This window comes from Mesoplodon densirostris, chromosome 17, assembly GCF_025265405.1.
Source record: "Mesoplodon densirostris isolate mMesDen1 chromosome 17, mMesDen1 primary haplotype, whole genome shotgun sequence".
NCBI lineage: Eukaryota > Metazoa > Chordata > Mammalia > Artiodactyla > Ziphiidae > Mesoplodon > Mesoplodon densirostris.
The window spans coordinates 78,039,304-78,066,356 of NC_082677.1; the positions used below are offsets into that span (position 1 = coordinate 78,039,304).

A 27,053-nucleotide genomic window follows, 5' to 3' on the forward strand; every position below is an offset into this window, starting at 1 on the left:
TGCCAACGGCACTGTTCCATGCTTTTTCATGGCTAATATTCCATTGTGTACATGGACGACTTCTTCTTGGTGCATTTTTCTGTTAATGGACATTTTGGTTTCTTCCAGGTCTTGGCTATGGTACATGTTGCTGCAGTGCAGGATTGCCAGCCTGTGTCTTTTTGATTCTGGTCTACTCATGTGATAGGCCCATTAGTGGGCCTACCAGATCACATGGTAGCTCCATTTTTACCCTTAAACGCATCTCTATTCTGTTCTCACTACTGGCTGTTTCCAGGTTACATCCCACCAGCAGCTAAAGGGTACACAGTTCTCTAAAACCCTTTCAGCATTTATTCTTTGTAGACTTTTTTTTTTTTTTTGCTGATGATCATCCTGAAGGCTGTGAGGTGAAAGTTTTTGTACACTGGATTTGCATGGCTTTATTAATTCCTGATGTTCAGCCTTTTTCCATTCCTGTTTTTTTAACAGAAAAAGAAAAAGAAACAAAACAAATGTGCGTAAAATAATGCCTCTTGAAACTGTCGTTTTGAAATGTGGACGTCTTTTGAATTTTTTGTTCGATATACGACCCCAGGATTTGTTTTCAGGGCAGGTGTGATTTACAGGCCTGCACTTATTTTGAATATCAACTGACCATTAGCGCTGGGATTAAAGCTGCTGTTGTGGGAAATGGCCACAAGGCGGCAGCATTTTTCCATTCCCAAATCTGGTTACTAGGGCAGCAGAGCCTTTCTGGAAGTCCTGTGCTTAGGTTGTAAATTAAAATGGAATGTGCCAGGAGAAACCCCCATAAGTTTATCTTACATTAATTCTTGTTCGTTGTTTTAGTTTTTTAATCAGGGTAATGATTAGAATATTGTTTGTCCTAGGTGTACACAATCTGGTTCATTTGTGCATTTTATATATATATTCCTGTACAGAGCCAATTCCCATGTAAATTATTGCAGAGTGTTCCATAGACCTCCCTTGCTATATGGTCGGTCTTTTTAATATATGTATTTAGTAGGTATTTGTACACGTATGGTAACCCTAATCTTAATTTTTCCATTCACCCCACCATTCCTTTTAGATAAGCATAGTTTGTTTTCTAAGTCTGTGAGTATCTTTCTCTGTGGAAATATGTTCATTTGTGTCAGTTGTTACATAACGCCTATAAGTGGTATCATAGGATATGTCTTTTGCTTTCCGACTTACCTCATGTTATGTGATTATCTCCAGGATCAACTATGGTGCCTCAAAGAGCAGTGTTTCATTGTTTTCCACGGCGAATATTCCATTTTGTACATGGACCACTCCTTCTTTTTCCACTCATCTGGTGATGGACATTTTGGTTACTTCCATGTCTTGGTTATTGTGAAAATTCCTGTAGTGCAGCTGTTGAAGCCTGTGCCTTCTCGACTCTGGACTTCTCAGGTGAGAGGCTCAGCAGTGGGCCTGCTGAATGGAATGGTGGCTCAATTTTTACGTTTAAATGCAGCTCCTTTCTCTTCTCATTATTTGCTGTTACCACTTTACATCTCACCAGAAGCTAGAGGGTACAGAGTTCTCTAAAACCCCTTCAGCATTTATTGCTTGTATCCTTTTTGCTGATGGTAGTTGACATGTGTGAGTTGAAAATTTTTGGAGGTTAGACTTGCATGAGTCTAATAATTCCTGATGTTGAGCTTTTACCCATTTTCCTCTTTTTTGAAAATGAGTGAGTAAAACTTACCCCTCCATACTATCTCCTTGAAAATTTACCAGTTTTGAATTTTTTTGGCCATTCCCTACCTCCGCACAATTGTTTAGGGCAGGTGTCCTTTACAGCCCTGAGTCCTTGGGAATGTTAAGTGACCATTAGCTGTGGGTTTAAAGTTGCTCTTGTGGGAAACAGCCACAAGGCGGCAGCATTTCTACATTTCCAACTCTGGGTTTTTGGGCAACAGAGCTTTCCTGGAAATTGTGTTAGTAAGCAGCAAATTAGAGTGGAATGTGCCAGCGAAAAGCCCCAAGAGTTTATATCTCCTAAATTATTGTTTGTTTTTTTAATTTAATTTTTATTAATTATCAGAGCAAATTTGATAAAAATGTAGATTCTCCTAGGTGTACAGTCTCTGGTTCATCCTATCAATGTATCTGTCTATTCCTCTTTGGATCCTTTCCCGTGTATATTATAGTGTTGAGTAGACCTCTCTTCGTATCCCATAGGTATTGTGTGATTATATATTTCATATGTATTAGTACATGTCTGTTAACCCCCATATCCTAATTCATACATTCCTTACACCTTTCCATTTGGTTAAACATAATTTGGTTTTCTGAATCTATGTGTGTCCTTCTCTTGGAAATTATTTCATGGGTATCAATTTTTAGGTAACACCTGTAAGTGATGTCATAGGATGTCTGTCTTTCGGTTTCTTTCTTACTTCATGTTGGGTGATTATCTGTAGATCCTTCTATGGTGGTGCCAACGGCACTGTTCCATGCTTTTTCATGGCTAATATTCCATTGTGTACATGGACGACTTCTTCTTGGTGCATTTTTCTGTTGATGGATATTTTGGTTTCTTCCAGGTCTTGGGATGGTACATGCTGCTGCAGTGCAGGATTGCCAGCCTGTGTCTTTTTGATTCTGGTCTACTCATGTGATAGGCCCATTAGTGGGCCTACCAGATCACATGGTAGCTCCATTTTTACCCTTAAACGCACCTCCAATCTGGTCTCACTACTGGCTGTTACCAGGTTTCATCCCACCAGCAGCTAAAGGGTACACAGTTCTCTAAAACCCCTTCAGCATTTATTCTTTTAGACTTTTTTTGCTGATAATCATTCTGACGGCTGTGAGTTGAACGTTTTCATACACTGGACTTGCATGGCTTTATTAATTCCTGATGTTCAGCCTTTTTCCGTTCCCATTTTTTTAACAAAAAAAGAAAGGAAAAGAAACAGAAGCCAAATGTGCATAAATTATGCCTCTTGAAACTGTCGGTTTGAAATATGGACGTCTTTTGAATTTTTTGGTCCATATATGACCCCAGGATTTGTTTTCAGGGCAGGTGTGATTTACAGGCCTGCACTTATTTTGAATATCAACTGACCATTAGCGCTGGGATTAAAGCTGCTGTTGTGTGAAACGGCCACAAGGTGGCAGCAGTTCTCCCTTACCAAATCTGGTTACTAGGGCAGCAGAGCCTCAATGGAAGTCGTGTTCTAGGTTGTAATTTAGAATGGACTATCCCAGGAGAAAGCTCCTTAAGTTTGTCTCACAACTTCTTGTTCGTTTTTTTAATATAATTTTTATTTTTTATCACAGCAAGTTTGATTTCAATATTTGGCTTGTTCTAGGTGTGCAAGATGTCGTTCTTGTACACATAAACATATGTCTATTCTTCCTGGGATCCTTATCCCATGTACGTTATGACAGAATGTTGAATAGTCTTCTCTTGGTATTCCGTAGGTCTTTGGTGATTATATATTTCACCTGTGTTTGTATACGTCTGTTAACCCCAATATCCTAATGTATCCAATCCTCACACCTTTCCATTGGTGAACCATAAATTTGTTTAATGAATCTCTGATAGCCCTTCTCTGTGGGAATATCTTCACTGGTATCAATTTTTAGGTAACACCTATAAGTGATATCATACAATATGTGTCTTTCTCTTTCTGACTTACTCCAGGTTGTGTGATTACATCTAGAATCATCTACGGTGCTGCACAGGGCAATGTGTCCTTTTTTTCCTTGGCTAATATTTTGTCTGTACTTGTACCAGTTCTTCTTTGTCCACTCATCTGTTGCTGGACTTTTTGGTTACTTCCATATCTTGGCTATTGTAATACTGTGCAGTGCACATTTGCCTTCCTGTGCCTTTCCAATTCTGTCTTCTTTGGTTATAGGTCCAGGAATGGGCCTGCTGAATGATATTGTAGCTCAATGTGTACCTTTTAAAGGCATCTCCATTCTGTTCTCATTAGTGGCTCTTTCCAGGGTACATCCCACTGAAAGTTGAGGGTATGCATTTCTCCACAACACCTTCAGCATGCATGCATGAATTCATTCATTCATTCATTCATTCATTCTCGTTTGTTTGTTTTGCGGTACACGGGCCTCTCACTGTTGTGGCCTCTCCCGTTGCGGAGCACAGGCACCCACGGCATGTGGGATCTTCCCAGAACGGAGTATGAACCCACGTCCCCTGCATCGCAGGTGGACTCTCAACCGCTGCGCCACCAGGGAAGCCCCAGCATTTATTGATTATGGGTTTCGTGCTGAAGGTTATTCTGAGGGGTGTGAACTGATACCTCTTTGTGGTTGAATTTCCGTGTGTCTCATAATCCCTTGACATTAAGCTTTAAGGCATGTCCTTCTTATTTTTCAAACTGTGATTACAGCTTAGCTCTTCAAAGTGTTTTCTTAAAGTATGTGTCACATTTTGAAATTTTTTGGCCATTACCTCCCTCAAGACATTTTGAGGGCAGGTTTCATTTACAGCCCTGCAGTACTTGTTCACATGAAGTGACCATTAGCACAGGCTTTAAAGCTGCTTTTGCAGGTAACAGCCAGAGGGTGGCAGCCTTTCTAAGTTCCCCACGCTGGTACTAGGGAAACAGACCTTCCTGCCAGTGGTGTTCCTCGGTTATAAATTAGAGAAGAATGTGCCCAGATAAACCCCCAAATGCTTACGTCTCCTTACTTATGTTTGTTTTTAAATTTAATTTAAACTTTTTATTGGAGTAATATTCCATTGTGTACATGGACCACTGCTTCTTGGTGCACTCCTCTGTTGATGGACATTTTCGTTGCTTCCAAGTGTTGGCTATGGTAAGTATTGCTGGAGTGCAGAATTGCCAGTCTGTGAGGTTCTGATTCTCATTTTCTCAGGTGACAGGTCCAGCAGTGGGTATGATTGATTGCCTGGTAGCGCAATGTTTCCCTTTTCAAAGCACCTCCATTGTGTTTTCATTAGTGGCCCTTACCACATCCCCCTTAGAACGGAGGGTACGCACTTCCCCACGATCACTTCAGCATTTATTGCTTGCAGCATTTTTGCTAATGGCCATTCTGACTGCTGTGAGCTGATAGGTTTTTGTAATTTGGGTTTGCGTGTCTTTACAAATACCAAAAATTCATCATATTTCCAAGCCGTTTTTGTTTCTGTTTAAAAAAAAGGAGAACAAAGTGTGCATACAATATACCTCTTGAAATTGTCTTCTTGGAAGGTTGCCCTCTTTTGAATTTCTTATACGGTTTTCGACCCCAGAAATTTTTTGGTGGACAGGTGCCATTACAGAACTGCACGTTTGGTGAATAGTTAGTGACCATTAGCAGTGGGTTTAAAGCTGCTGTTGTGTGAAACGGTCACAAGGAGTCAGCATTTCTTCATTCCCCAATCTGGGTAGTAGGGCAGGAGAGCCTTTCTGGAAGTCGTGTTCCTAGGTTGTAAATTAGAATGGAATGTGCCAGGAGAAACCCCCATACGTTTAGGTCTCATTACTTCTTACTGGTTGTCTTAATTTTTGTAATCGGGGTAATTATTAGAATATTGTTTGTCCTAGCTGTACACAATCTGGATCATTTGTACATTATATATGTCTATTCATATACAGATCCTCTTCCCATGCACAGTGTTCCGTAGACCTCCCTTGCTATATGGCCGGTCTTTGTGACACATGTATATAATATGTATTGGTATATGTAACACTGATCTTAATTTATCCATTCCTCCCACCTTTCCTTTTAGATAAGTATAGATTTTTCCTACATCTGTGAGTGTCTTTTTCTGTGGAAATATTTTCCTGTGGGTCAGATATTAGATAACGCCTATAAGTAATATCATAGGATATAGGTCTTTTGATTTCCAACTTACCTCATGTTCCATGATTATCTCTAGGCTCATCTGTGGTGCCTCAAAGAGCACTAATTCATTGTTCTCCATGGTAAATATTCCATTGTGTACATGGACCTCTTCTTCTTTATCCATTCACCTGTTGATGGACATTTGGGTTGCTTCACCATCTTGGCTATTGTGAATAAGGCCGCACTGCAACTGATACAGCCTGTGTCTTCCCGAGTCTGGACTTCTCAGGTGAGAGGCCTAGCAGTGGGCCTGCTGCGTCGAATGGAAAACGTAGGGAGTAACCAGGCAAAGTCAGTTACCATGGCAGCCCTGGGAAAAACATTACCATGTGACACTAACACTCCCAGGAGCCTACATTTGTTTCCACAATAGGTAAACCTTTCTCATTTCAAAGTACTATAAAGTGAAATATGCATCTCAGTCAGAACTAGAGGTTACTCAATGTCTGCTGTGATCGGAGGAAAAGAGAAGGGCCTTGCACAGTATCTAAAGCAATGACACGAAGAAACTAGGGGCCACGGGCAGAGACACACAGGCTTAGATAGGCTCCAATCTCTGTGACATTCTGAGGAGATTCACTTTGTAAGGGCTCGAGCACGAGAAAGCAGCCACTAACCAGCTACCCTGTCTCAAATATGTGGAGAAAGTCAATGTAAATGCTTACCTATGTATTATTCTTTTCTGATCATTCTTTCAGCGTAGCCCTTCTGGCTTTGTGCAAAGCGATTCTTTGTTTTGTACCTGAAAAATGAGTGGCACATGTAAATGGATGAAACTTGTCAGAGCAGACGTCCAAGGAGCTCTTCAGCTAACGAACGAGGAGCTCCGAGTTCTGGGAGAGAATCGTAAAAGTAGTGTAGAATCACAATATCTTAGAGCATCCTTTATATGAAATCCCCTCTTGCATATATCACCAGTCACTGGTCATCAGCCTATACATGAACTTTGCAGTGACAGAAAACCCAGCACTGTCTAGACAGGTCTAGGCACTTCTAGTTGCTACAGCAGTCTATATCAAATTCAGAATCTGACTCCCTGTCACGCATCAGTCCCAGTCTGCCTTCTGCAATGGTACACCCCATGGCACACCTCATCTCTTTTCCATCTGGCCCATTTCCCAAACACATGAGGACAATTTTGTTCTTCCTAAAGCTCTCTTCTCCCACGTCACCCTCCTAAATCACTCCTTCCTTCCTGTGTTTATGACTTTGAGGAGCCCCCAAGGTTTTCTCATCCCAAGGCCATGACAAGCAATGGCATCAGTGTGCCTGCTACAGATTCTAGGAAAGGGGCAGGGCCACACAAGGGTCTGGCAAATGTGACTGACAACCTGAAGGGAGAGTACATGTGAGAACCTCAGCCTCTCTTCAGTCCTCAGCCTCTATCCAAGGTTTCTCCATAGCACACTATTGACATTTTGGGCCAGATAATTCTTTTGGGGTGGTGGGGAGGGCTGTCCTATGCCTTGTACGATATGTAGTAGCATCCTGGCCACTACCCACTAGATGTCTGCAGCACCGCCCCACCCGCCCCCACACCCCGGATGTGACAAAGAAAACTGTCTCCAGCCATTGTCAAACGTTCTGGAGGACGGGTGAGGGCAAAATCACCCTCACTCAAGAGCCACTGCTCTTTCCAATGACTCTGTTCACCCATGAGGACTCAAAACCCTCTCCTCTGCTGGCTTAGCATTCAACTCTCCAGAACGTCTATCGTGTATCAAAATGCTATTTGAAATTTGATAGTATTTATCTCTATAACGGTGTCTGATGAAAGTAAAACTCTTTCGCCAGATGTTAAGAACCTCCCAGGTGATTAATCCACGTTTACCTTATCTCCTACCCAAGACACTGGAAATTACAGAAGTGATCGGACACCCATTTTCGGTATCCGTTCAGGAAGTACCTGTTGTCTAAGGCTTTTCGGCAACCTGAACAACTGAACTAAAGTAAAATATTCTGCCTGACCGTGGCTTTGTGAGACAAGACACAAACCTGTAGCAGGACCCTCCTCTCTGCTGTTTACGGAATTGAGGTATCTGACTGGAAAGCCGTTGGAGGTGAACTACCCAAGAAAGCAGTGGGTTCAGGATGAGAATTTGGAAAGGGTGACAAGGGAGGAGAGAATGAACCTCAGCTGAAAAGAAAGGGGAAAAGTACCAAGAGATGAGTTCTCTTGACTGAAGAGAAGATACGCTGAAAGCCATCAGCTTGCCCTCGGGGCCCTCAGCTCTCTGGGGAGCTCTAAGGGAAGGGTGAGCCTGGACCTACGACTCCGGACTCCTGGTCTCGGCCCCCAGGCCTGACCCATTCACTCAGACTCTCAATAAATACTTGTATTCAAAGACCTTACACGGGGACCACATCTGGGAAAACATCGCCGCACCCTCATCATAAGTCACAGGGGGAGACCCGAACTGGCCAAGCCATGACAGGAGCTGTGAGGGCGACAAAAGAGCACGGCAGGGATCGGACATCGGATCGCCAGAAGCCCTCCGCCCTCCTGGTTCGTAATGCCAGGGCCCCATCGCCGCGTATCGCCGGACCCCGGTCCTGCCTCCGTCGCGCACCCTTCCCCAAGGCTGGCGGGGGTCTGGAGTCACCATCCCCGGTTCGGACCTACACACCTCGCCGCTGCTGAGCTCTACACATCCCACTCCTTCCACACAGTTCGCCGAGTCCGCGGGCCTTACTGAGCCGCGCCAGCCACCGTCCGCGAGGCCTTGGCGCGCCTGTGACGTCACTGTCGTGCGCCTCTCCCGCAACGAGGGGTGTATGGCTCTCGCACGGCGGCTGCGGCTGTTGTCCTTCGCGGCTCGGTTGCTTCTGGCGCCTCGCCGGGACCTGACGGTCTGCGGTCCCATCGAACCCCTGCCCGTGGTGCGCATCCTGCGGGCTCTACAGCGGCGGCAGGAAGAGCGGCATAGCGGCCAGCGTTGCCCCCCCGCGGCCGATGCTGGCGCGTCCTGGGCTGACGCTGATTTCAGTGCGGCGACCCGACTTGAACCAGCCGGCTCACCTCACGCTGGGCTCTTGGAATCCGCGCCACTCTCTTCATGGGGCTGGAGGAATCGGTGCACCCACGCGGACCATTTCTCCATCGAGTGCGCGCAACATGAGGCTGCAGCGCTGCGGAACCTTTCGCCCAAGGGCAGCTGCACTGAAGTGTGTCTGGAGGTCCCCGTTCTGAGCGTGCTACAGGAGGCTGCTCCCGAAGTTGTTCGGTCCACAAACGTGCAGTCGAGTACCATTCCCCCACTTCTTCGCGGCCGCCACATTCTCTGCGCCGCAGAAACCGGCAGTGGCAAAACTCTCAGCTACATGCTACCTCTCTTTCAACGGCTGTTGGGCCAGCCAAGACTGGACCCCTGTCGTATCCCTGCTCCTCGACGCCTGGTTCTTGTGCCTTCTCGAGAATTAGCCAAACTGGTGCGTGCCGTGGCCCAGGCCTTGGGCAGCTCCCTGGACCTCCAGGTGCGGGAGTTAGGGGGAGGCCATGGCATGAGGAGGATCCGGCTGCAACTGTCCAAACAACCTCCAGCAGATATTCTGGTGGCCACTCTGGGGACTCTGTGGAAGGCCCTGAAAACTCAACTGATCAGCCTGGAGCAGCTCTCCTTCTTGGTGTTGGATGATGCAGACATGTTGTTGGATGAAATCTTCCTGGAACTGGTGGATTACATCTTGGAGGGGAGCCATATAGCAGAAGGCCCAGCTGACTTAAAAGACCCCTTCAATCCCAAAGCTCAGTTAGTGCTGGTGGGTGCCACATTTCCCGAAGGTGGAGGCCAGCTGCTGAGTAAAGTTGCCAGCTTAGACTCTCTAACCCCCGTTACCAGTGATAAGCTCCACTGCATCATGCCTCATGTCAGACAGACATTCATGAGGCCGAAGGGAACAGAGAAGGTGACTGGGTTGGTACAGATCCTTAGGCAGCATGACAGAGCATATAGGACTGGCGCCGCAGGAACTGTTCTGGTGTTCTATAATTCCTACAGCACTGTGAACTGGCTGGGGTATATATTCTGGATGACCACAAAATCCAACACTTAAAAGACTGCAGGGACAAATGCCAGCCTCAATGAGAGCAGGCATCTTCCAGTCCTTCCAGAAGGGCTCCCGAGACATTCTTCTCTGCACAGACATCGCCTCTCAGGGCCTGGACAGCACCCAGGTGGAGCTAGTCATCAATTATGATTTCCCTCTCACCCTGCAAGACTACATCCACAGAGCAGGGAGGGTGGGCCGGGTGGGGATCGAGGTGCCAGTCACTGTCATCAGCTTTGTGACCCATCCCTGGGACGTGAGCCTGGCTCAGAAGATTGAACTGGCAGCTCGCCAGAGGAGAAGCCTTCCAGGACGGGGGTCCTCAGTGAGAGAGCCTTTGCACCAGCAAACCTTATTGCAGCAGGCTTATATATGATGCCATAACAGGGACCTTTCCCTCTGTGCTGGATGGGTGAGCACACTTGTCAGTAGGGTGCTCTGGGCTGCCTAGTCACCTTCTGAAGACCCGGGCTGCTGTCTGGCTTCAAAAGGTAAGTTGCTGGCCAACACTTGAGGGTGAACTACTGAGCTTGGCTCTCTGTAGCCTTTCACGTGAAGAATAATGTCGATCTTGGTTCTGTATTATGTCATGGTTTCTAACAATAAGCGATGTTTCTATGGGTGCCCCTTAATAACAGTTTCCACTGGGGCAGAATTCAGTAGACCCTGAGAAGATTCACACTCCAAACTACCACACTTAGGACGAAGGCTCTTTCAATTGATGTTTTAGTTTAAATTTTGTTTCCTGCCCCCAAACATCCATTAAGCCTCCAGGAGAAGGAAAAGGGGATGTGACTAGCAATAAAGAGAAATTTTCTTCACAACAATGGCCATGGCAAGCTTAGGCACTTTTGGTGAAATCTCTCTGGGAAGTACTGGCAGAGGAATAAAAGGCAAACTGACACAGAAATATTGCTTGGTGTGCATTTCCAGGCTCTGCCTTCTTTCTCATCTCTTGGTGGCAGGTGGAGGAAGAGAAGAAAAGGTTAAACTTTTTTATAAACCAGCAGAATAAGCTTATAACATCCTCTCACTATCTCTGCATAGGTTCTAGTCTCTGCAGCATTATATAAGCTTTGCCCAAAGTAATGAACTGTTGAAAGTCAAATGTAATACTTCACCAAACAACTTAAAAATGCTTGTGCACTGGAAAGGGTTAAGTTGCAGAGAACACAAATGGACCCAGAGCAACCTTTGCCGAAAGAGAATATTGTGCTAAATGTACAGTCATAGCTCTTTTCCATATGAAGAAACAGTCAGAAGGATAAAAGAACTTGGTCAAAATCACACAAGTCAGTAGGAAAGAATCTGGTTTGTCTGTCCTCAGGGTTGTGTTCTTTAACCACCAGGCTAGCTTTTCTCAAATCTGATTCATGCATAGAGTAACTATACACCTCTGCTTGCCTTGAATATTCCCTGTTTATACATATGCCTGCTGCAGTTTTTAATATTGCCCACTTTGACTCCCAAAAGCAACCGAGAATACACAATAATTTGGTCTCTCTATCCATGGACCACTGTGGTGGGACTGCCCAGGAAGCTTTTGAAAAGTGCAGCTTCCTGAGCCCTACTCCAGATCTAGATAAGTTTTCTGAGGGTTGGCTCAAGAATCCAGGTACAAGGCTTTTTAAGTGGTTTGGTGGAACCCCCCCAGGTGATTCTCTCGCTCTCTTAAGTTAATAAACCGTTTATTCTGCCTCCCCCAGATGGCCAGCCAGGTCCTGTTAAGGTAGGAGTCCCCACACCACATCAGAGGGATGCTCCCAGCCAAGTAATCTCCGGAGCCTTGGAGATTCTGAATGGTCTCATGCTGGCCCACCTGCCGTGACAAACCTCCGCCAGAGCATTCCCCTTCACATTTTACCTTCTACCACTCCCAAAGGCAGTCTGCTCCAATAAGGCCTGACTTCGTCTGTCCTAACGGGCACCCACTGATTCAAGCAGTTTAGGGACAGAAGATGCTGTGGTTCTCAACCAGGGTGGCCCAACCTCTAAAAGGGTAGTCCAAGCAGTCTCTACCTCCTGGGCACATCCCCTCTGCAACAGCCCCAGTAAACGAAGGTCCCATCTTTGCTTTTTCAAGGTCGGCAACAGGGAGTCCCCTCCTAAAGAAGGTTCTCTCTCATTGCCACACTGTCAAAAGCTGCCCCAAATGTGGTTCCTTCCTGTGGGCCTGATCAGGCTAAGGGCAGAGTTGTCTCCTTCCTTCTCTGAGTCGGACCAAGTCGTCTTACTAACCCCTCTTCACAGTGTTGACCATGATTTTCACGGGGGCTGCTGCTGAGCCTTTATCTCATCCTTTCATGGTGGAGAGAGAGAGGATTATAATGATTTTTACTTCTAGGGAAGAGGGGAGTGTAATGATTATGTTGTCATTTTGTATTATGTCCTTTTGTCATGAATTTGTTTTGAATTTCATATTAAAATGGGCCCACCATTCCCACTTTGTGAGGTCATTCAGCACCCTCATTTTGCACCTTTAACATCTCTCTCAGTATCACTTGGAAATGTTTGAAACGGCATGAGCTTGTCCTCACATTCCTATCAGCTGTAAATCTGGAGCCCCGACATGAACGTAACCATTGAGCAGAACCCCTCTCCACTAGCTGTGTAACACTGGGTAGGCTCCTTAACATCTTGGTTTTTCTAAGCCCTCAGGTGTAAAAATGTGAGGGTTCTATGAATTTATATTTGGGGCAGGACAAGGTCGAGAAGAGTGTGTCTTTGCTTGTATTCTTCCAAACTGGAATGTCTTCCCTCTCTTCCCCATGGGTCCAAATCTCACTTGTCCTTCAGGCCCACTGCCAAGGAGCCTTCCCTGATTCCCCAGTCCAAACAATTCTCTGCCTCTTAGGGTCAGTGCCATACAACCTAGCTGTCTCAACGTTAATCTTGCCTCTCAAGCCAATTTCAGAATGTGGGTCTCTCTTGCCCTCCTGGGGCCCCTGGGGCTGTACCAGCCCACCTGCACGCCCCACGTGGGGTGTCTACTAGACTAGGGCATGGGTGGGGAGGCCCAGGTGTGAGGGACCAGGCAGAGTACCTCTGCCTCCACCCTGCTCTCCTCCACAAAACTGCCCCTCCTCCTGAAGCCTGACCCGCAAGTCACAGGTTCCTTATTATGACCTCACTGGGTAGTGATGACCTCACAGGCCTTCTCACAGTTCCATGGCAGCATAACCATGGAAATGTGCTGCCCTCAGAGAAACTTCCCTACCAGTTCTCCACCAGATACCAATCTCTTTGGTTGTCTGAGAATGTCTGACCGGATCGTCTATATTTACTCACACCTGTGCTCTGTTCCCTGGCTGGGCAGTGCAGCAGGTACACCGAGACTGGGAATCTGTAGAAGAGGCATGGTGTACACACAACCTCACCTGGCTGCCACATGTTCCTGTGGGGCTTGCCCACTACGTAAACCTCAGCACTTTCCCAGCTGTAAGTAATACCAGTGACCTGGGACACCTTCAGGGTCCCACAGTGCTCACTGCTGAGGACAAGTGAAAGGTCATCCCTGAACTAGTGTGCAGGAAGCTTCTGATCTTTATAAATGTTGCCTTCCGCTTTGGGCTACAGGATGCTTCCATTCAGACCCTTTCCTGGTTGGCCTCTTAGCAAAAGGCAAGTGCATTTTTGTTGGCAGATGGTAAACGGAGCAGTTTGAGGAAGAGGGCCACTCTTGAACCGCACCTTCAAACCCAGGCACCTCTGTGCTGTCATGTACACATCTATATCGGTCCCCTCAGACACATCCCATACTGAGCTGCTGAGTATTAGGGGAGAGGGTGGTGCCTTATTCATGGGAAGACCGGAAGAACCAAGGGGGGTGATGAAGTGCTAGTGAGACTGGAGGGCTGAGCAGATGGTGTCCCAGGAGGCTGGGTGGATGTGAGCCTACACTTGGTACCCAGAACCCGGTTCTGAGTCTCCTGATCACTCTGCCTCAGTATTTGGCCTTGTTCTAATCTAGATAAAAGTATCAGAGGGCTAGAGTTCAGTGTGGTTGTAACAGGCAGTATAAATGGGGCCCAAGAGGGGTTGCCAAGGTGGGAGGGGTCCTTAACCAATTTATATTAGATTATCTTTTTCCAAAACTTGAAAGACGTTTCCATTAAAGCCTCAGAAGTGACACACTGCAAGAAATGTTTTCTCTGTTGTGGAAGGGAGAGATGGAGAGGATCATGATTGCAATTTCTTTCGGGTTCTACTGTTTTCCCTGGCAACGGTGAAGAGACTACCTCACCTGATGCAGCCGTAGGCTCTAGGAATTGCTTTTGCAGCCAGTGTCCCTTCTCTAGGGACTCATAGAGGTGATGGGCCAAGTCTGTGTTTGGGATGTCAAGTAGATTAAAGGTCTTCAGCCAGAAACTGGGAGAGACATGAGAGAGGAAAATTCTGGCAGGAGACTGTGTATAGCAGAAGTGACTGATCAGTTCTGATTTTCTTTGCAGCAGCTGTGGCTCCCATTTCTCCTCCTAAATCTGGTCACTACTATGTCCTCAACCGAGGGTGTGGAGAAACGCAGTTGGGCCGGCATGGGGAGACATACTGCCGGGTTGGTGGCTACCAGGCCTACGGGGATGCTCCTTTGGCCATGCCAGCAAAGGCGGAAGCCGAGAAGCCAGTCCCCAGATGTGCTCCCGAGAGAAAGCAAGCTCCGGAAGAGTCGGACGAAGATCTCGGTTGCTCCAGACCCAAAATCCGGCGATTGTAGCATGGTGCCAGGAGGCGGACTCCACAGAATCTTGCTGGCTGAACCATTCTGAAGACAGGGCAATGGTTTAACTGCCTAAGACAGCGAATGCCTCTTCCTGCAGTGACCCCTCCCGCCCCCCCCCCACTGCCCACTACCACAGATTAGAACCTGCGTCGTTCTGTCTGAGCCTTCCTCAGCCAGGAGCCTCCCTGCACACTAAATGGCCATAAGCCAGGAGCCTCAGAAAGTGAGGTTTGAAATGAGAGCCTGCCCTGAACATCCCAGGGCGGAAGCTGGCCTGGAAGAAAACCTGGCATTCCTCTGCTCAATCCTCACGGGCCCCTTTGTGAGCTGAAGAAAGTGAAGTCTGCACTCTGCGAGCCAAGGAGGATGCAGGAGCAGAGACAGGGTGCAGAGAAGCCTTAGCAGTCTACCACATGGGCTCCTGCCCTGAGCCATTGTCAGCGGCCACCACCACAAACCAGTGGGGAGCTGGGCTTTTTGAAACTGAAAGCAGCAATCTGTGGCTTCCCAAAGAGCCTCCTGCCTGGGGTCTCAGGAGGCAGGATAGAGAGGCCCAGGAAGCCCTGCTCCCTGAAGCAAGAACAGGATGGAGAGTCAAGCAGCACGCACCCCGCCCCGAGGTTCACATGCTCCTTTATTGCCAGCCCTTTCCGTCCCCAGTGGCGTCCCTTACTGCTCAATAAAATGCTTTTCTGTAAGATTTCTAGGGTCGCCAGTGCTCAGACTTAGGTCACTACCCCTGTGCTAGGCACTCCTGCCACCTGGGAAAGGTTCCAAAGGTGGAACAGCTCCAGGGGGTGCCAGGGATCAGAGCAAAAACTTGAGAGGCTGGGGATGCAGGAGTTTGGGCACAGTCCCTAAATCATCTCAGTGGTTGAGCTGCTGTGAGAAGGCACATCCCCAGTGTGCGTGTGTGTGTGTTGGGGGGAGGGGGTCCCTAGAGGAGGCAGCTAGCGGGAGGGCCTGAGGCTGGAAATGGGGAATGGCATGCAGCCTCTGAGCAAGCACAGGCACTTAGCCCTTGAGGTTTCTGGGAAAGCTAGAGCCACAAGGGCCACGAGATAAGGCAAGTGTAGCAGCAGAACCCAGGTGCCAGGTCTTTCTTCAGAACCTACACTTCTCCACGAGGCCGGGCCTTCCACGCTGAGGTAGGAGGGATCCTGGCCAGAAGGTCAGCCAGCAGCTCTGGGACGAAGGTTGCTGCGGCGGGGGCTCTTCTGCCATGGAAGCGACTTCATTTCCTTCCACACAAATAGCCTACTGACTGAGTTCCTGCTCTGTTGAGTAAAAGGGTCGTTGACTCTCCCCAGAAGGTTGTTCAGTTCACATCCCAAAAGTCCCTCTATTCAGGCCCTGGGGAGGTGTAGCAACTCCTGAGGGCGCTCTCCTGAGGCTGGCTGACAGAAGTGGGGGAGGCTCCTGATAGTTCCCAGGCGCTGGTTCAAGTCCCCAGAGAATGGTCATGCAGGTTGGGGAGTCAAGTAGGAGGAGAGAGAAGGTTGGGGGCAGAGGGCCCCCTCCTGAATCCAGAGCTCACAAGGTTACCCCCCCCCCCATTTCCAGAAACTATCTCTTCCCCCACACCAGCCCCCATGGCCCAGTACCGGGAAACTGGGAGCCCAGAGCACTTGTGGCCACAGAGACACTCACACGCAGCCCTCGGGGTGGGCGGGGCCGGCTGCGGGCAGATGGGGACGAGATGTGCTCCCGGGAGGCCACGGGCTGCAGGTGGCCCTCTGAGAGAAGCACCCCAGCTTGGACAGGAAGGTTAGAGGCGGGGGAGAGCAACCTAGGGCGCCCCGTCGGAGCAGTGGGTGTGGGAAGAGGGGCGGGGGCGGAGGGAACCCGCGATGGGAGGCGAGTGGGCTCTCAGCAGAGGCCAGCTTAGCCCGCGGGAGCTGCCTCTGAGCAGGGGGCGGGAGGGCAGTGCCACCCTGTGGCTGCCGGGCTTCCTGGATCGCGGCTCTCCGCACACGGGTCGCAGGGTCCTGTGACTCTGTATCCCCTCCCTCACCCCGCCCCCCTCGCGAGGCCGCGCCGCTGGGTGGCCTGTGTCGACGGGCAGAACCCCATCGCCCGCCCCTCTCAGACCCGCCTCTGCCCGCCTGCCTTGCCCTGCGCAGCTTGCGGCCCGGGGGCCTCGAAGGTCCCCGTGCACGCAGCCAGCGGCCTCTGCTGTGCCTGCTGCTCCTGCTGGGTCTGCTGCTGTGATCGGTAACGCTCGTGCAGACCACGCTGGGCACCTCCAGCACCCCAAGTCCGCGGGAGCGCACGCGGGCCACTTCCCGCTTGTGGAAGGGTGGCTGCAGTGTGTGCGGGCTGCTGGGGGCCGGTGGGGGCCTAGCCTGGCCCTGGGCAGGGGAGGAGGTCTGGAGCATGCAGCGCTAGTGGGGAGGCTCCCTCACACCACCCCTGGATGTCCTCTCCATCATCTACGGATGCCCTTCCCCTTCTCTGTCATCCTCTCCCTGGCGAGAACCCCTCAGCCCAGGCCTCAGCTGCTCCTAGTATAGTCTGTGTGACAGTGTGAGGTGGGGGACCCCCAGGCTGGCCCAGGCCAGGCAATGTGTCCTGCCTGATCCCAAAACCTAAGGAGCCCACCCATTTGCCTTGACCTCCCTCCAGCCACAACAACATGCCCCTGGTCCTGGGGCAGTTTTACCACAATGGGCTAGAGCATGTTAATCTGCGCAATTTCAGCCATGGCTAGACCAGCTTGGACAGGCTGAAAGACAGTCTCGTGGGTGGCCAGGTACCAAAGGGACACACAAGGTGCCACCATGGCTGCTGGGGAATGTGGGGCACTTTGGGGGCCTCAGAGACCACAGGTTACTCACATTGGAACGAAGTTACCATAGTGACCTGGAAAGTGCCATGCCATGGATGCTGGGGGCTACAGGGGTCACAGTGAGCCCAGCTGACGGGCTGCCAAGTACCACAGAAAAAGCAACGCATTACATGTGACTTCTGGGCACAGTAAGTGCTGTGCCAGCTGAGGAGGCTATGAGAAGCCCAAGGAGTTCCAAAGCCCAAACTAAGCCCCGGCCTTCCCTCAGTTCTGGTCAGCCTACGTCCCATGCCAGACCCACAAACGGGATGCTGTGCGCCTCACCCTGGAACAAATTGACCTCATCCGCCTCATGTGTGCCTCCTATTCTGAACTGGAGCTTGTGACCTCAGTTAAAGGTAGACGGGGGACTTCCCTGGTAGTCTAGAGGTTAAGACTCCACGCTTCCACTGCAGGGGGGTCGGGTTTGATCCCCGGTGGCGGAACTAAGAGCCCTCATGCTGCGTGGCATGGCCAAAAAAAAAGGTAAACAGACTGGTGGTAGTGGGTGTTAGGGACTTCAGTAAGCTACCCCTGCCTCTGAAAATGATCATCTGACCTACGTGCCCCCAGCTCTCCACAATACCCGGAAGTTGGCTTGCCTTACTGGTGTGGAGGGCAGGCACTCACTGGACAGTAGCCTCTCCATCTTGCGTACCTTCTATGCGCTGGGTGTGCGCTACGTGACACTCACCCACACCTGCTACATGCCCTGGTGAGCACCTGAATATATTCAGGAAAAAACGCATTCGCCCTTTTTGGCCAACCAAACAAGCGGGCAATGCAAATCAACACTGCAAAGAAGTCTCACTAGGCATCGGTCAAAAGGGCCATGCTGAAAAAGTGTAAAAACCAGAAATGCAGGGCAAGTCAAGGAGAAAAGGGAGCTTTTTTACGCTGATGGGCGTGATATAAATTGCCAACGGCCACTCTCGAAAATTGTATGTTGTTTCCTAAAACATCTAAAAAACAGAGCTACAGAGCACAGAGCACTTCCACTCATGAGCTTATATCTTGAGAAAACCAAAAATCGACAGGACACAGGCACCCCAAATTTTAGGGCTTCTGTGTTCACAAAATCCTTGACTCTGGGTACACCTTAAGTATCTCATGAAAGAGAAAAGTGGATAAACAAGTTGTAGTACTTATGTACAATGGAATATCACTCAGCCATGAAATCAATGTCCTAAGGCTAGTAGCAGCATAATGAGTGGATTTAGGTACGATGATTCTAAGAGAAATACGTCACACAGATAAAGAAACTTATCATAAGATATCAGTTATAGACGGAATGTAAAAATCGCTACATGAACTAAATTACAAAACAGAACAGTCACACATTTAGAAAACACACTTATGGCTGCTTAAGGGGAAAGGTGAGGTGGGGTGATGCATAAAACAATAGTTTGAAATTAGCACAGATACCGTTCCATCAACCAAATATGTAATAGAAAAGACCTACTCATTGCTCAGTGAACTGGACTCAACACACCTTATTCATCACAGAAGAATATATCCGCGTAGTAAGAATCTTAAAAAGTATTTATTGATATTTCTCGGTAAGTGAATATAGTGGGTGTAAAGGGGCACAAACACAGCATTGAAAATCAGCTAAATCCCATTATAAATACAAATTACAAAAAAAAGCAAAGATAGTGAAAGAGAGAGAAATTCTTACAAAATTCGTTCAGTGGCTGTGATGCAACCTGGATTGACCACATCTAGACCCACAGCTGGAAGAGACATAAGGCTGGACACTCTTGGGGGCGACCGGAGTGGTGAGGTTGTGTGAGCAAATGCAGACCCTTTAAAGTAATACTGCGTGCTACCCATTCCATGGGTCAGAAATCTCCAGGTTCAAGGGAATCTTCCTACAGCTAAAACATGCATGGGAAACCCAGAGGATGGTACACCATATGATCGGGAAACGTTTCTAAAACGCACCTCATTTTTCATCTCGTGGTGCTCGGGTTCGCCATTCCAGCTGCTTTACCAACAAGCTCCCCACTTGGAGAATCAGCACCTTTAACCTCCTGTTTCGTACAGTTTGCAATTTGTCCAGAGGTTGAATGGGTAGAGGGGGAACCAATGAGAGATCAGCTCTAGGTGTTTGGACAGACACATGTCACTCTAATTTCCAATCAGGAAGAAGAATTAACCAAAGGCTCTGCCTGCCCCCCGGAACCAGAATAGGGCCTGAAGCAGTCCTGCGGTTTGGAGGCCAGCTCCTAAAAAGGCGAGTTGAAAAATGGATCTCAGAGGCACTAAAATTCACAAACCTGCAGGATAATAAATGATAACTTTCGTACCTTATGAGGTAAGGCAACGAAGAGGATTTGAAAACAAGGCAGAACTGCAGGAAACCGTTTTCAAGAGGTAGATCGGAGTTGCCTTTAAAGCACATGAAAAGCGGCAGAACTTCGACAATGATGCAGTTGGCCAAAAAGGGCGTACGTTTTTTTTCCCTGAATATATTCAGGAAAAAACGCGTATGCCCTTTTTGGCCAACCAAGCAAGTGGGCAATGCAAATCAGCACTACAAAGAAGTCTCACTTCGCATCGTTCAAAAGGGGTTTTACCATGTTTGAAATTCCAATATTTTAGCCTGACACGTTTTTGGATTTTAGAAAAAAAAATTTTTTAATGAGACAAAAAATCTTTTTTATGACCCAAAAAGACAGCAATAGTTTTATATTTTTATCTATTTCACTTGCACACAAAAGTCTCACGGGGTTATGTAAAGCAGTCCTGTTGGATGCTGTGCATGGTGCAAATATGGATTAAAGCTTTGGAATCTTAAGCTTCACTCACCTGAAACTTTTAAATTAGGATGCAAGCAATCCTTTCCAACATTTGAACAGAGAAAGACACTGTTTTTATTTTATTTGTCAGGTAATTAATCTGTCTTTTGCCCCAAGGAGAGAAACACCTGGCACTTCTATCAATGTGTTGTACAAAAATCTTTGAACACAGAGTGCAAGCAGAGGCTGATACAAGATGTGAAAGAAAAAAAAAAAAGAGAGAGAGACCCCTGTGGCATTTTCTCCTAACTTATTGCAATCTCCCATTTAAAATGTGGGAATAATCAATCTTCTGAGGAAAAAGGCCCAAGGAAGCTTTTTGCTTTTGTGGAATAATGCAATGCCTAAAGATTTCATGAGGCAAGAAGAATTAATGAGAATGACCATGAGAAATCAAGAAAAGTCAGATCCATGGATGAAGTGATGTTTACCTCTGTGAATCAATAAGAAGTAGGAGCAAATGAAAAGAGAGCTGAATACAACATTTTCTGAATAAATGTAACCTTGCAGCTGTCATAGACAAATTAATGCTCACTATGATACAACATATTTAATTCAGAAAGTTAACTTAAATTTAAAGCTTAACAATTAGATTTATTGAAGAAACGAAAACATATTTGTGGTTTAGAATATATAATGTGTTCTGCAACAGATAAGAAGATTACATAAATAAATAGAAATAAGACTAAATAGAGGAAAATAACAAATTAGATGTTATTAACATTAAAAACTGACACTCATCTAAAGAAAGAGGAGAGACAGAAAGACAGAAGAACTTATATCAAGTATATATTTAAAACTCCTAAATAAGAAGTCTTCAGATGTTAAAAAAAAAAAAGTCTTCAATAAGAAGATAATGTAATAGCAAAGATGGGAAAAATATACCAAAAGATATTTCAAGAAAGAGAGTACAGAACGTTAAGTAAACATATCAAAAGATGCTTGGCTTCTTAGTAGTCAATTAAATGCAAAAAAGTCATACCTGGAATTATCACTCACCAACCAGAAAGTTCAAATGAAAATGACAGGTATTATCAAGTTTGACAAGAATGTGTGTAATCCTTGAATCTCATTCACTGCTGCTGAGGATGAAAAATCATACAAATGTTTTGAAAATATTTAGAAATATCTAAAAAGATAAACAGATGAAAGCTATGAGTCAAAAATTTTACTACTACATGTATATTGAACAATAATTTATATACATACCACCAAAGCTCAAGTTCTAGTATGTATACACCAGTGCAATTCTCAATAGACCCAAACTGAAAATCACTCATATTGTAATACATTTTGGAAAAAATTAATTAATAGTTAAATATTTACACTATGGAATCCTATGCAACAGTGTCAGTGCATGACAACAACAACAGGCAACCATATAGGCGTATTCATAAACAACATAAAATAAAAAAGCTCAATCCAAAAGTGATTTTACTGTGCCATTACATTTATATAAAATACAAAATACAGGTAAAGTGATCTTTTTGTTAGATACCAGAACAATATTAAACCTTAAGGGGAGTCACTAGAATTGGACAAGGGGGGTTCTGAGTATCTGGCAATTTTCTGTGTCTGTATCTAGAAGCTATGTATAGAGTGTATGCAGATTCTGAATTTTCTGAAATTTGTCATTTCCTTACAAACCATGCATATTTTTAGTTGTTTTTTATACATAACAAAAAGTAAAAATGATAGACTAGGGAAGGTAATTATATTAGCACTTTAATATCCATGCTTTTCAAGGTGGAAGTGAAAGGTATTAAATACTTGACACTGTGATTACTTCTTAAAAGTAAGGTGAAAATTTCAGATTAATAAATAAGACATACTTCTTCATATATCATACTCAAAGAGGAGGGGTAGAAAGGAGTATTATTATTTTTTATTTAATATAGAACAGTTAAGATAGAAAATAATGAAAACAGACTAGGTTTAAAAAAGAGCACACTGGACTTCCCTGGTAGCTCAGTGGGTAAGAATTTGCCTGCCAATGCAGGGGACAGGGGTTCAATCCCTCGTCTGGGAAGATCCCACAGGCTGTAGAGCAACTAAGCCCGTGTGCCACGACTACTTGGCCTGCGTTCTAGAACCTGCAAGCAACAACTACTGAGCCTGCGTGACACAACTACTGAAGTCCATGCACCTAGAGCCCATACTCCACAAGAAGAGAAACCACAGCAAGGAGAAACCCATGCACCACAATGATGAGTAGCCCCTGCTCGACACAACTAGAGAAACCCTGTGCAGCGTCGAAGACCCAACACAACCATAAATAAATAAAATTAAGTATTGTGACTTGTGAGATGACTCACTCATGTGGCTGTAAGTAAGAGGCCTCAGCTCCTTGCCACATGAATCTCTCCTTAGGGCTGCTTGAGTGTCCTCATGACATGGCAGCTGGCTTACCACAGGATGAGTGATCTAGCAGAAACCAAAGCAGAAGCTCCAATATCTTTTATACCTTTGGAAGCTGCACTTTGTCATTTCTGCAATGTCTTATTAGTTAAAACATCAGCCCTTTTCAACTGTGAGGAGGCACACAGGTGCATGATGACTGGGAGATAATTAGAGTATGATTAGGGCCTTCTTGGAGGCTGGCTACCAAGGTGGCTGACTCACCGAACACTGAATTTTGTTTTCTTCACTGATGGAGAGAAAATGGTGAGTGAATCTCATTGGTGTTCTTTGAGATGTACCAAAGCTAGCTCTTGCTCTCACCCCCAGCTGTGTGACTGAGAGGGTCTTGGTGCTCCAGCCGGGTGTCAGGCCTGTGCCTCTGAGTTGGGAGAGCAGAGTTCAGAATACTCGTCTACCAGAGACCTTGGGCACCTTGTAATATCAAAACGGCAAAAGCCTCCCAGAGATATCTGTCTCAATGCTAAGACCCAGCTCCACTCAAAGACCAGTAAGATCCCGTGCTGGACATCCAATGTCAAACAACTAGCAAGACAGGAATGCAGGCCCACCAATTATCAGAGAGGCTGCCTAAAATTATAATAGGTCACAGACACCCCAAAACACAACACCAGATGCGGACCTGCCCAACAGAAAGACAAGATCCAGACAAACCCACCAGAACACAGGCACCAGTCCTCTCCACCAGAAAGCATACACAACCCACTGAACCAACCTTAGCCACTGGGGGCAGACACCAAAAACAACGGGAACTACGAATCTTCAGCCTGCGTAAAGGAGACCCCAAACACCGTCCACAAAGCCAAATGAGAAGACAGAGAAACACAGAGCAGATGAAGGAACAAGGTAAAAACCCACCAGACCAAACAAATGTAGAGGAAATAGGCAGTCTACCTGAAAGAGAATTCAGAGTAATGATACTAAATATGATCCCAAATCTTGGAACTGGAATTGAGAATATACAAGACATGTTTAACAAGGACCTAGAAGAACTAAAGAGCAAACAAACAATGATGAACAACACAGTAAATGGAATTAAAAATTTTCTAGAAGGAAACAATAGCAGAATAACTGAGGCAGAAGAATGGATAAATGACCTGGAAGATAAAATAGTGGAAATAACTACCACAGAGCAGAATAAAGAAAAAAGAATGAAAAGAATTGAGGACAATCTGAGACACCTCTGGGACAATGTTAAACACACCAACATTCGAATATAGGGGTCAGAGAAGTAGAAGAGAAAAAGAAAGAGACAGAGAAAATATTTGAAGAGATTATAGTTGAAATATAGTTCCCTAATATGTGAAAGGAAATCGTTAATCAAGTCCAGGAAGTGCAGAGAGTCCCATACAAGATACACCCAAGGAGAAACATGCCAAAACATATATTAATCAAACTATCAAAAATTAAATGCAAAGAAATAATATTAAAAGCAGCAAGAGAAAAACAACAAAAAACATACAAGGGAATCCCCATAAGGTTAACAGCTGATCTTTCAGCAGAAACTCTGCAAGCCAGAAGGGACAGGCAGTACATATTTAAAGTGAAGAAAGGGGAGAAGCTACAACCAAGATTACTCTACCCAGCAAGGATCTCATTCAGATTCGACAGAGAAATTAAAACCTTTACAGACAAGCAAAATCTAAGAGAATGCAGCACCACCAAACCAGCTTTACAACAAATGCTAAAGGAACTTCTCTAGGCAGGAAACACAAGAGAAGAAAAAGACGTACAATAACAAACCCAAAACAATTAAGAAAATGGTAATAAGAACATACATATCAATAATTACCTTAAATGTAAATGGATTAAATGCTCCAACCAAAAGACATAGACTGGCTGAATGGATCTGAAAACACGACCGGTATATATGCGGTCTACAAGAGACCCACTTCAGACCTAGGGACACATACAGACTGAAAGTGAGGGGATGGAATAAAATATTCCATGCAAATGGAAATCAGAAGAAAGCTAGAGTAGCAATTTTCATATCAGAAAAAAGAGACTTTAAAATAAAGACTAGGGCCTCCCTGGTGGCGCAGTGGTTGAGAGTCCGCCTGCCGATGCAGGGGATACGGGTTCGTGCCCCGGTCTGGGAGGATCCCATATGCCGCAGAGCGGCTGGGCCCGTGAGCCATGGCCGCTGGGCCTGCGCATCCGGAGCCTGTGCTCCGCAGCGGGAGAGGCCACAACAGTGAGAGGCCCGCATACCGCAAAAAGAAAAAAATAAAATAAAAAAAAATAAATAAAGACTATTACAGGAGACAAAGAAGGACACTATATAATCATCAAGGGATCAACCTAAGAAGAAGACATAACAATTGTACATATTTATGCACCCAATATAGGAGCACCTCCATACATAAGGAAAAGGCTAACAGCCATAAAAGGGGAAATCGAAGGTAACACAATCGTAGTAGGGGACTTTAACACCCCTCTTTCACCAATGAACAGATCATCCAAAATGAAAATAAATAAGGAAACACAAGCTTTAAATGATACATTAAACAAGATGGACTTAATTGATATTTATAGGACATTCCATCCAAACACAACAGAATACACTCTTTCTCAAGTGTTTGAGGAACATTCTTCAGGATAGATCAAATCTTGGGTCACAAATCAAGCATTGGTAAATTTAAGAAAATTGAAATTGTATCATGTATCTTTTCCGACAATGCTATCAGAATAGATATCAATTACAGGAAAAAATCTGTAAAAGAATACAACCACATGGACGCTAAACAATACACTACTTTATAACCAAGAGATCACTGAAGAAATCAAAGAGGAAATTAAAAAATACCTAGAAACAAATGGCAATGAAAACATGATGACCCCAAACCTATGGGATGCAGCAAAAGCAGTTCTAAGAGGGAAGTTTATAGCAATACAATCCTGCCTCAAGAAACAAGAAACATCTCAAATAAACAAGCTAAACTTACACCTAAAGCAATTAGAGAAAGAAAGAAAAAAAAAACCCAAAGTCAGCAGAGGAAAGAAATCATAATGGTCAGATCAGAAATAAATGAGAAAGAAATGAAGGAAACAATAGCAAAGATCAAAAAAACTAAAAGCTGATTCTTTGAGAAGATAAACAAAAGTGATAAAACCATTAGCCAGAGTCATCAAGAAAAAAAGGGAGAAGACTCAAATCAATAAAATTACAAATGAAAAAGGAGAAGTAACAACTGACACTGCAGAAATACAAAGGATTATGAGAGGTTACTGCAAGCAACTATATGCCAGTAAAATGGACAACCTGGAAGAAATGGACAAATTCTTAGAAAAGCACAAACTTCCAAGACTGAACCAGGAAGAAATAGAAACTATAAACAAAACCAATCTGAAGCACTGAAATTGAGACTGTCATTAAAATCTTCCAACAAACAAAAGCCCAGGACCAGATGGCTTCAAAGGCAAATTCTATCAAATATTTAGAGAAGAGTTAACACCTAGCCTTCTCAAACTCTTCCAAAATATAGCAGAGGGAGGAACACTCCCAAACTTATTCTATGAGACCACCATCTCCCTGATACCAAAACCAGACAAAGATGTCACAAATAATGAAAACTACAGGCCAATATTACTGATGAACATACATGCAAAAATTCTCAGCAAAATACTAGCAAAAAGAATCCAACAGCACATTAAAAGGATCATACACCATAATCAAGCTGGGTTTATCCCAGTGATGCAAGGATTCTTCAATACATGCAAATCAATGTGATACACCATATTAAAAAACCTGAAGGATAAAAACCATATGATTATCTCAATACATGCAGAAAATGCTTTCGACAATATTAAACAGCCATTTATGATAAACCTCTAGAAACTAGGCATAGAGGGAACTTTCCTCAACATAGTAAAGGCCATATATGACAAACCCACAGTCATCATTGTTCTCAATGGTGAAAAAGTGAAACCATTTCCACTAAGATCAGGAACAAGACAACGTTGCCCACTCTCACCACTATTATTCAACACACTTTTGGAATTTTTACCTACAACAATCAGATAAGAAAAAGAAATAAAAGGAATCCAACTCGGAAAAGAAGAAGTTAAGCTGTCACTGTTTGCCACTAGATGACATGATACTATATATAGAGAATCCTAAAGGTGCTACCAGAAACCTACTAGAGTTAATCAATGAAGTTTGTAAGGCTGCAGGATACAAAATTAATGTACAGATATCCCTTTCATTCCCATACACTAAAGATGAAAAGTCTGAAAGAGAAATTAAGGAAACACTCCCATTTACCCATGCAACAAAAGGAATAAAATACCTAGGAATAAACCTACCTAAGGAGACAAAAGACTTTTACTCAGAAAACTATAAGACACTGATAAAATAAATCAAAGATGACACAAACAGGTGGAGAGATATACCATGTTCTTG

General features: G+C 45.4%; 1 protein-coding gene and 2 pseudogenes across 1 annotated transcript; all 3 read left to right on the forward strand.

The window, feature by feature from the left end:
• Positions 1-8,613: 8,613 nt before the first annotated feature.
• On the forward strand, positions 8,614-14,420 carry LOC132477485 (probable ATP-dependent RNA helicase DDX28; annotated as a pseudogene).
• On the forward strand, positions 13,143-14,933 carry LOC132477486 (DPEP2 neighbor protein-like). Its single transcript, XM_060079855.1, has 2 exons — positions 13,143-13,209; positions 14,337-14,933. The coding sequence occupies exons 1-2, from the start codon at positions 13,143-13,145 to the stop codon at positions 14,597-14,599; spliced, it is 330 nt and encodes a 109-aa protein (XP_059935838.1). The 3' UTR covers positions 14,600-14,933.
• Positions 14,934-16,455: 1,522 nt separating this feature from the next.
• LOC132477453 (dipeptidase 2-like) lies at positions 16,456-18,151 on the forward strand (annotated as a pseudogene).
• Positions 18,152-27,053: the final 8,902 nt, after the last annotated feature.

Bases quoted from the DNA above. Each gene is read 5' to 3' on its own strand.
- LOC132477486 (XM_060079855.1), top strand. From the start codon at position 13,143: ATGTCTGACCGGATCGTCTATATTTACTCACACCTGTGCTCTGTTCCC. The intron at 13,210-14,336 runs GTACACCGAGAC...TTTTCTTTGCAG, and splicing joins CTGGCTGGGCAGTGCAGCAG to CAGCTGTGGCTCCCATTTCT.